At 43.0% G+C, this 10,916-nt stretch overlaps 1 protein-coding gene across 1 annotated transcript; it reads right to left on the bottom strand.

The window, feature by feature from the left end:
- Positions 1-243: 243 nt before the first annotated feature.
- LOC120061893 (solute carrier family 43 member 3-like) lies at positions 244-8,119 on the bottom strand. The gene is made up of 12 exons (XM_039011670.1): positions 7,933-8,119; positions 7,630-7,759; positions 6,378-6,424; positions 6,130-6,206; positions 5,774-5,866; positions 5,523-5,662; positions 5,201-5,343; positions 4,894-5,037; positions 4,205-4,312; positions 3,605-3,791; positions 3,197-3,320; positions 244-363 (listed from the first exon to the last, which is right to left on the bottom strand). The coding sequence occupies exons 1-12, from the start codon at positions 8,117-8,119 to the stop codon at positions 244-246; spliced, it is 1,500 nt and encodes a 499-aa protein (XP_038867598.1).
- Positions 8,120-10,916: the final 2,797 nt, after the last annotated feature.

Raw genomic sequence — 10,916 nt, 5'->3', positions numbered from 1 at the left:
GAGTACTTTCCGAAGGCACTGTATGATGAAAACACCCTTGAATAAAAGGCGACATTCTGTGCTGTCACCTAATACAGTATAAACCATTTGATCTAAAATCCAAAATGCTGGAGTATAGAGCCAAATAAAAGTTTCAGCTTCACTGTCCAAATAAATATGTAGGGGAGTGTGTATATACAAACTGGTGTTTTAACAGAGGAGTGAGGGCTGAAATGACCGTTTGAAAGTATTTTTAGAGCTGGTCTAAGAGGAAGGTGAGTCCTTGGGTTTACCCCTCCGGGCTGCCAGGCCACGACAATGCAGATAGACACAGACAGGATGGATGAAGGCCAGCAGGCTGAGTAACGTCAGAGCTATGTTCACCTGTAGAGGGAAGAGAGAGAAGAAAGAGAGTGAGGAGGTGGGGTAAGGGAGATGGGATCATCCACTCTGCAATAACTCCACTGTAGAGCTGAAAAGCTCTACCAATGGCCAGTGTTGGAGAGTAGTGAACTACATATAGTTTAACTAGTCATTTAATGACAGTAGCTTGGAGGTCGTTGAAATAAATTCAAATCTTGGTAGTGTTTTCAGTAGTTAATTACTTGTTTGGCATGTTTTTTTATATATATATTTTTATTTTACCTTTATTTAACTAGGCAAGTCAAAACAACTAGGCAATAAGAACAAATTCCTATCTCAATGACGGCCTAGGAACAGTGGGTTAACTGCCTTATTCAGGAGCAGAACAACAGATTTTTAGCTTGTCAGCTCGGGGATTCGATCTTGCAACCTTTACGGTTACAAGTCCAACGCTCTAACCACTAGGCTACCTGCCGCCCCATGTAGCGGTGTTGCTAACCAGTGTCGGGGAAGCTACTCTGAAAATATAGTTTCAGAAGCTACTAATTAATTCACACTGGAAGAAGTTCATAGTCACTAAAGTTACCCTTAAGAAAAATAAACTTTACTTATTAAAGTTATTTTGAAAAAGTACTTCACTAACTTCCAAACTACTAATTATGATATCTAAATCTGAAATGTCATAGACTACAAATTGAAAGAACAAATCACCCTGGAGTCAGATGTTAACAGAACGTGTAATCACCCTGGAGTCAGATGTTAACAGAACGTGTAATCGCCCTGGAGTCAGATGTTAACAGAACGTGTAATCACACTGGAGTCAGATGTTAACAGAACGTGTAATCGCCCTGGAGTCAGATGTTAACAGAACGTGTAATCACACTGGAGTCAGATGTTAACAGAACGTGTAATCACCCTGGAGTCAGATGTTAACAGAACGTGTAATCACCCTGGAGTCAGATGTTAACAGAACGTGTAATCGCCCTGGAGTCAGATGTTAACAGAACGTGTAATCGCCCTGGAGTCAGATGTTAACAGAACGTGTAATCACCCTGGAGTCAGATGTTAACAGAACGTGTAATCGCCCTGGAGTCAGATGTTAACAGAACGTGTAATCGCCCTGGAGTCAGATGTTAACAGAACGTGTAATCGCCCTGGAGTCAGATGTTAACAGAACGTGTAATCGCCCTGGAGTCAGATGTTAACAGAACGTGTAATCACCCTGGAGTCAGATGTTAACAGAACGTGTAATCGCCCTGGAGTCAGATGTTAACAGAACGTGTAATCACCCTGGAGTCAGATGTTAACAGAATGTGTAATCACCCTGGAGTGAGATGTTAACAGAACGTGTAATCACCCTGGAGTCAGATGTTAACAGAACGTGTAATCACCCTGGAGTCAGATGTTAACAGAACGTGTAATCGCCCTGGAGTCAGATGTTAACAGAACGTGTAATCACACTGGAGTCAGATGTTAACAGAACGTGTAATCGCCCTGGAGTCAGATGTTAACAGAACGTGTAATCGCCCTGGAGTCAGATGTTAACAGAACGTGTAATCACCCTGGAGTCAGATGTTAACAGAACGTGTAATCACCCTGGAGTCAGATGTTAACAGAACGTGTAATCACCCTGGAGTCAGATGTTAACAGAACGTGTAATCACCCTGGAGTCAGATGTTAACAGAACGTGTAATCACCCTGGAGTCAGATGTTAACAGAACGTGTAATCACCCTGGAGTCAGATGTTAACAGAATGTGTAATTTAGTCTCTTAAACACAAAAACGATGTATTAAGTGAGAAGTAGGCAGGTGTGATGCCGAAAAAGAAAGGAAATTCTTGCCTACTTCACCCATATTTTATTTTAGCCAAAAAAGTACTGTGTAGTTCAAGTAGTTAGCTACATCACTACATGGCAAACAAGTAATGAACTACTGAAAACGACCTAGATTAGAATTAGTTCAACTACCACCAAGCTACTGAAAACACTACCTAGATTAGAATTTAGTTCAACAAACACCAAGCTACTGAAAACACTACCTAGATTAGAATGTAGTTCAACTACCACCAAGCTACTGAAAACACTACCTATATTAGAATTTAGTTCAACAAACACCAAGCTACTGAAAACACTACCTAGATTAGAATTTAGTTCAACTACCACCAAGCTACTGAAAACACTACCTAGATTAGAATTTAGTTCAACTACCACCAAGCTACTGAAAACACTACCTAGATTAGAATTTAGTTCAACTACCACCAAGCTACTGAAAACACTACCTATATTAGAATTTAGTTCAACTACCACCAAGCTACTGAAAACACTACCTAGATTAGAATTTAGTTCAACTACCACCAAGCTACTGAAAACACTACCTAGATTAGAATTTAGTTCAACTACCACCAAGCTACTGAAAACACTACCTAGATTAGAATTTAGTTCAACTACCACCAAGCTACTAATGTAATTAAATGACTAGTTGAACTACATGTAGTTCACTACTCCTCAACACTGTAGGAATTTCCTTTCTTTTTCGGCATCAGACCTGCCTACTTCTCACTTGAAACAGTTTTTGTGTTCACTGGGCTAAATTACACGTTCTGTTAACATCTGACTCCAGAGTGATTTATTCTTGCTATTTCTAGTCTATGACATTTAGATATGATAATTTATCACAAAGTAACTTCAGTAAAGTAAACTAGATTTGTCTTAAGGGTAGCTTTAGAGTAGCTTGACCTCTTCCAGTGTGAAGTATTTGGTAACTTGTTAAACCGTATCGTCAAAGTAGCTTCCCCGACACTGCCAATGGTAAAGGTAGTATATCTGGTAATTCTAACGACAGTAGCTCCACTCACGTATAGTGGGTCTCCTCCCAGCGCTCCTTTGACCAGGATGAAGCAGGGGTACTGTAGCAGCGAAACCACTGAAGACAGAGCCATGGTCATACCATACAGCTTCCCAAAGTGACAGGGAGGAAAACTACACAGAGAGAGAGAGAGAGGGAGGCAAGAGAGATCATTCAATTGATTTGTTACTACGGTACAAAAGTATGACGCTAGAAGGTGTTGGCGTCTATCCGTGCTCCCCTTATCCTGTTCCATTATGTTTGTTATTGCGAACAACTGGTGTGTGTGTGTGTGTGTGTGTGTGTGTGTGTGTGTGTGTGTGTGTGTGTGTGTGTGTGTGTGTGTGTGTGTGTGTGTGTGTGTGTGTGTGTGTGTGTGTGTGTGTGTGTGGTGTGTGTGTGTGTGTGTGTGACTCACGCAATAGTGATGAAGGCTGCATGGCCTCCATAGAGGAAGGATCGGTTGAGGACCTGCAGGATGAAGGTGAGGTACTGGAGGGGGAGGAAGGGGGTGGAGGCACAGATGGAGAACAGGACACACTGCAGCGCCGTCAGGGTCAGGGAGAGCACCGACGCACGCAGGTCTGCCTCCTTCTCACTCACTCCTACACACACACACACACACACACACACACACCAAATACACATACATCAAACATATACAGTATGTACACACACAAGAAACACATGTACACACACCAAACATACGTACCCACACACACAAAGACGCAAATCTCTATTCAATTCCATCTTCTCCATGGCATTTCTACGCCACCTCCGACACTACCACTTCCCTTACCTCCCTCCGAGCAGTAATGCAAAGTCAGAGGCTCTTCAAGCCAAATGTTCCTGCAGTAAAATGTAATAAAAACATATACAAAATCTGGAGAAATACAAATCTGACGCCGGTACGAGTCTAAAAACAGTCTTAGTGTGTTTGGTTTGGAGTGTGAGTGTGTGAGGTTTCACATGTGTGTTGTAGGCGGGTTGTAGTAGTGTGTATAGGTGAGGTTGGTACCGGGGGTCCTGGGCTTGCCCTTGTGTCGGTCCATGATGAGGCCGTTCCAGGGGGCACACAGCACCCCACACAGCTGGGTCACAGCAAACGCATTGGTGTACGTGCTCACTGCAGGGATAAACAGAGCGGAATAAGGACGTGCTTAAAAAGAGAGAAGGGTAGCACTTTAAAGTAAATGTCTGGGAACATCTACCTTTTTAAAGTTAATATTATGTTAACTCATTCCCAAATAATGTTGTTGACTCATTCTATACTCGTATTTGTGGCCAAAACATAAATTGGAGAAAAAACACTTTAAAAAAACCACCTCAAACTATTTTCTCAAACAGACCGTTTCAAAAATGCTTGCTATTTCCTAATAGAGGATGATGTCATCCACCTGAGAAGGATGAGCTGGCCATTCAGCAGTCTACTCACATGAATATTTTTAATGACCGCTATACGCCCACACCATTCCAACACAGAAAAGCTGCTTTTTAACATACTTAATAAAAAAAGAATTGGAAGGAAAATAATTACAATTATTGTAATTAATTATAAGTCATATTTCATAGAAATCTGGAGAAAATGGACAGTAACTTTAAAATAAAGGGTAACACTTTAAGTCAACTTTATTAAACATCAATAAGATATTTATAAACGTTTAAGACTGAACTATAATGCCTGTCAATAGACAATTGTGTGCGTACCCAGAGAGGGTTCTCCCTGGGTCAGTCTCTGCAGCATGGGGTTGAGGGTGCCGATGAACAGGTAGTGCCTCAGCTGCATGACGGAAAGCCACACCAGGTGCCAGATGAAGAACTTGGACAGGAAACACTCCCAGAAAGTAGCCACTGAGAAGAGGAGGAGGTAGGGGGTTAGAGAGGTCAAATCAGTTACAAATTCACGTAAGATTATGTAATTGTAGTGAACAAGGTCTGTACGGGCAACTAATCCTGAATATTTGGGACCAGGGAACGAGCAGAGCTGATATCAAGGTAACCTAAATCTACACACCATTCTCTGTGCTCTCCTTGTTAAAAGGCATTTCCTCCGTGACATCATCCCTCTGCATGTTGCCGTTGGCTGCTGCCTGCTCTGGGCTGAAGGTGTTGGTCTGACCACAGCTCTTCATCCTGTCACAGGAAGTAACGGCAGCACTGGTTAGAATCACACAGGGAGGCCAGAAAGACCAGGGGGTGTGCTGGGGGTCTCTAGTATTTGTTGGACCTTCTTCTAAGAGCAACAAACATTCAGCAGACATTTATTCCCTTCTTTCCCTGGGTCTATTTTCTGTCCAGCCGCTGTGCTGTGGAGGGGGTAGGGGATGTGTTCTTACCCGTAGGTGTAGCCTTCAGGGGGGGGGTAGGGGATGTGTGTTCTGGGTAGCAGGAGGAAGGTCCTGACCAGGTGGATGACGCCACACGCAGCCAGGAAGAGGAAAGAGGCACGTAGAGAGATCCCAACCTCAAATAGCAGCTAGAGGGAGACACGAGGGATGGAATCACCATCATCATCATCATCATCTTAATTAACTCATGGACAGCTACCAACTGATAGTCTGTGGGCGGGTGTGTTTAACAATGTTACCTTGATGATGAGGAAGAGGGCAGAGGAGGAGTCGAAGGCACCATTGTAAAGGGTGATGACGGTGGAGCGAGTGGAACCAAACAGGTTGCCTATCTACAGGGGGTCACAGAGAGGGGAAACATAACTCGCCGGGCCTGTGTGTCTGAGTGTCTCATGTTTCTCATCAGTACACACCACAGACTGACAAACCCCCAGGTCAAATGGAAGCAAATGTATGGCCCAAGGCAAGGTTGTCCATGGTTACATCAAGGGTATGTTCTCCGTCACGGTCCTCTTTGTTTACTGAGAGAACCCTGAGGACTGCTGTGTACATGACTGATGTTTACTCAGGAGGTCATAAATATGAGAGGACGGACCTGCATGTTGGTGACCAGCAACAAGATGCCTCCCACAGCGATGAAGGACAGCGCCGGGAAGAGGAGAGAGGACAGAGCTGAAAGAGAAAAAACAACAGACTTATCCCTCTTGAGATCTTGCGAATTGCTGATGAAAGTGTAACGATCTTGTAAAAAATGTATCAAACTCCATGGTGTTCGAGTAAGCTGTGCCATCAAACCTGTTTTTCTCAAATAGTATTACACTATAGAAAAGTCAAGGATTTTACCTGAACTTGAAAAGGCCACAAACAAGGCACCAGTGGTGTACAGTGATCTGGAGAATAAGAATAAGTGACCACAACCATCATGTGAATTCAACCAGGTGTGCGCTCGAACCCACACCCACACCCACACACACACCACCCTGCCCAACTTCATTCTTAGTTACTACACAACTTCTCCATTTATTTCACATTCCCTCTTTCTGTCTCTGCTTGGCACGTCCACTCTCCATCCATTCCTAACCTCTGGCACTCGTTCTCTGGCTGTCACATAGACACCATCCCCTGGCTCTGCCTTGCACCGTCTCTTGGATAACTAAGCACCGAGTCCGATCTACTCAAACAAGAAACTAGAAGCCCAGACAACTCACACCCCCGCCCCACCACTTTCCCTTGGGCTCTCTTTTCAGTCACTATATCTCTCATGTCCTTCTGCCTACTCTCTCTCTCTCTCTCTCTCTTTCACTAACACAAACACACACACACACTGTGCCTTTCCCTTGCTCTTCCCAGAGCTCACTCCACATAATGCGAACAGACATGGGAACCCCTCCAAGGGAAATAACAGGATGTGACAGCCAGAGAACGAGTGACTTAGCACTGGAGAGTACACACACATGCTTTATACCGTCACTTAGATACCAAAACCAGGGAGAACGATAGACAGGGACGGAGAGAAACTGTTGGAGAGAGTGGTAAAGAGAGAGACAGACAGAGGGCTCTCTGTTATGGCTAAGGCAATAACAGCTGATGTGGTGCTTCATAGATCTGTGTCTTTCTTTGACGGTCACTGTCCAACAGCCATGAAATCAGTCACATTAGGTAGCACAGACTAGACGCAAAGAAATCTCAACTTCCATGAGATTAGGCACTAACTAAAGCCTCATTAACTTTTGAACAGATTCGTTAACATTTAACAAGACTTTATAGTATACTGTCTTCACGTAAGGCCAAATCCTTGCGGGCAACTCAAGGCTGGGCGCAAATTAGTGGTTGAGATCAATGGAAGATTTGCGTGAAAGGTCAAGTTACAGCCTCAAGTTAAGATAAGACAAGACTCGTGTAGCTGTATTCAGTACCGTGTTTTAGTGACAACACTGCATTTAACTGTTTACATTCTCTCTGTCAGTTGTCTCTTGCCAGATTGTTATCGTTACTACAATTGACATCTAACTATCAATCATGGTTGAATATAGGTTATGAACCCTGTGCAGCTTAGTGATGCTTTATAATATGTTTATACAAAAAAAAGACTTACATTCCCAGCAGCCTGGCTGCCATGGTGCCGAAACGGTCGAACAGGAAGCCATTGGGCAGCAGTAGAAAGTTGGGCATGAAGGAAGCGATGGTGAAGATGAGGGAGAACTGTTCATCCTGACCACTGCAGTCTGAAACACACGCGCACACACACAGGCAGTCAGAGAGCTGTCAGTATGGACAGGTGTGTGTGTGTGCATGAGATATGTATTTGTATTGTACGCTCTCCTGTGAATTTCTCCCCAAAAATGCTAAATTTGAGAATGTGCTCCAAACCGGACGGTGAGGCGTCTCAGTCACTGACCTAGGAATTGCATTCCATTGACCCCGGGGATGTTGACACACAGGTAGCTGAAGTAGCCTTCTGTCTTCAGGACGAACACCAGGGAGGCCCAGCCGAACACGGCCCCAGCAAAACAAAGGCACTCCAGCAGCCCTGTGACCAGGGTCAGCCACCTCCGCAGCCCTGCCCCTCCCTCACACCCGAGCATGGTCTCGTCCCGCACACACACACACACACACACACACACACACACACACACACAGCGCCCGCAATTCCACCCTCTCTCTTTTTAAGCTTCCCTGGTGGTCACTTCACTGAAGAGAGAAAACAAGAAAAAGAGAAAATCAGAACTGAGAAAAAACTAAATTGAAGGTCAAAAATAAATGATCCTCTCTCCTCTGAAAGTGCTTTCAAATGTCAATGACTCTCTTGAATGCCCTTTTTGAATAGCTTATAGCCTAAATAATGCTTTCCTGTGTCGTTGTGACGCCTGGCCATTGTATTTTGCTGCAGTCGTATTGAATGCAAACATAGTAATATTCCAACATTGCCAAAGAAACCAGACACATAAAAAAAGAGACAACTGCCCCACTGCAACATTCATTATTTCATTTATGTGGAAAAATGAACCCACCCTACATTACTCACGGTTCAGAACAATTCCCCCAGCCACTCATATGAACAACTCCTTCTCTCTCTTGTCTTAACTCTCTTTTTCATACTTTATATAAGCCTTCCTTCCACCCAGTCTCCCCTCCCTTCAGTTCAACCCCTCCTCTCCCATATCTGTATCAAGGGCACTAGTCTTTGACATCCATGTGCTCTGTCGCTCACTCATTCAATCCCTACCAGTAAAGTCAAAGGAGGAAGGGCTGGACAACTACAAATGGGCAAGTAAACGATGAATAACAACCACAAGATCTTATAAAATCATAATCAAGTTTTTACACCTCGGATCACAAGATCTCATTGCCAGAACACAGCGCAACTTCCTCAAATCCGTGACCGCACACGTCAAAGGCTGGCATCACCCAGAGAGAGATAGAGAGACAGAGAGAGAGTGTATGATACTTCTTCTTTTTTTTACGTCACATTAGCACTCGCATAAAGAAACAGTTTTGAAACATATACTACCGAGTCAGAGAAATCATACATTCACATAATAATCCGATCCATGACTTTTCATGTGTGATCGGATTTGTCTTATGCATAAATGCCAGGTATGTATTGGGACTTGAAAAATATATACAGTACCAGTCAAAGGTTTGGAGAATGCCAAGAGTGTGCAAAGCTGTCATCAAGTCAAAGGGTGGCTAATTTGAAGAATCTCAAATATAAAATATATTTTTTTGGTTACTACATGATTCCATGTGTTATTTCATAGTTTTGATGTCTTCACTATTATTCTACAATGTGTAGAAAATAGTAAAAATACAGAAAAACCCTTGAATGAGTAGGTGTGTCCAAACTTTTGACTTGTACTGTATAAATATATATACAGTTGAAGTCGGAAGTTTACATACACCTTACATTTAAACTCCGTTTTTCACAACTCCTGACATTTAATCCTAGTAAGAATTCCCTGTCTTAGGTCAGTTAGGATCACCACTTTATTTTAAGAATGTGAAATGTCAGAATAATAGCTGAGAGAATGATTTATTTCAGCTTTTATTTCTTTCGTCACATTCCCAGTGAGTCAGAAGTTTACATTCACTCAATTAGTATTTGGTAGCATTGCCTTAAAATTGTTTAACTTGGGTCAAACGTTTCGGGTAGCCTTCCACAAGCTTCCCAAGATAAGTTGGGTGAATTTTGGCCCATTCCTCCTGACAGAGCTGGTGTAACTGAGTCAGGTTTGTAGGCCTCATTGCTCGCACACACTTTTTCAGTTCTGATCACAAATGTTCTATAGAATTGAGGTCAGGGCTTTGTGATGACCACTCCAATACCTTGACTTTGTTGTCCTTAAGCGATTTTGCCATAACTTTGGAAGTATGCTTGGGGGTCATTGTTCATTTGGAAGACCCATTTGCGACCAAGCTTTAACTTCCTGACTGATGTCTTAAGATGTTGTTTCAATATATCCACATAATTTTCCTGCTTCATGATGCCATCAATTTTGTGAAGTGCACCAGTCCCTCCTGCAGCAAAGCACCCCCACAACATGATGCTACCACCCCCGTGCTTCACGGTTGGGATGGTGTTCTTAGGCTTGCAAGCCTCCCCTTTTTCCTCCAAACATAACGATGGTCATTATGGCCAAACAGTTCTATTTTTGTTTCATCAGACCAGAGGACATTTCTCCAAAAAAGTACAATCTTTTTCCCCGTGTGCAGTTGCGAACCATAGTCTGGCTTTTTTTATGGAGGTTTTGGAGCAGTGTCTTCTTTCTTGCTGTGTGGCCTTTCTAGGTTGTTGTCTGTTGATATTACAAGCATTGGTCTGTTATTGTTAAAGGGGAGAAGAATAGGCCTCAACCTTTAACTACACAGCTAGCCAATGTTAGTTCACACTAACATTTGCGTGTTGCATGCTGGTTAGACACCAGTCAGACACTATACATCTTTCTTGCCACTTGGCAAGCTTTTTCACACATGATGTAATTTAGCTAGCTATGGACTTTTAGCTAACGTTAGTTAGCTGGGGGTAAAGTTGACTCGCTGCAAATAACGACAATTATGAGTGATATCCAATTTTTTTTCATAAAGGTTCACAACTGTTTCTATTCCTAAACATGTCAAACATAATTTGTGGAAATAGACCTAGGTAGCTAGCTACAGGTCTAATTTACCTAGCTACCCCTCCCCAACTCACCCCCCCAAAATATGTAAATTAACGTCTCAGATGTTAGCTAGCTAGTGGAACATTCTCGCTCAGGCATTCCATTGTTTTCGCGGGATTGTTGACATGAGAGTGGATGGATGTTCAAAATGTGTTTGGCCAGAGATATTTTAGAAATACCGCCTTTGGTTTTAACTTTGACGTTGGATATCCAGTTTAAACTT

The sequence above is a fragment of the Salvelinus namaycush genome, chromosome 17, assembly GCF_016432855.1.
Source record: "Salvelinus namaycush isolate Seneca chromosome 17, SaNama_1.0, whole genome shotgun sequence".
Lineage (NCBI taxonomy): Eukaryota > Metazoa > Chordata > Actinopteri > Salmoniformes > Salmonidae > Salvelinus > Salvelinus namaycush.
The sequence above is the reverse complement of the archived record's forward strand: the minus strand, read 5'-3'. Positions and strand labels throughout refer to the sequence as shown.

Coding starts and splice junctions, on each gene's coding strand:
- LOC120061893 (XM_039011670.1), bottom strand. CDS start 8,119: ATGCTCGGGTGTGAGGGAGGGGCAGGGCTGCGGAGGTGGCTGACCCTG. Junction 5,663..5,773: donor CCCTCTTCCTCATCATCAAG/GTAACATTGTTA, acceptor GTCTCCCTCTAG/CTGCTATTTGAGGTTGGGAT. Junction 364..3,196: donor TGGGAGGAGACCCACTATAC/GTGAGTGGAGCT, acceptor TTCCCTCTACAG/GTGAACATAGCTCTGACGTT.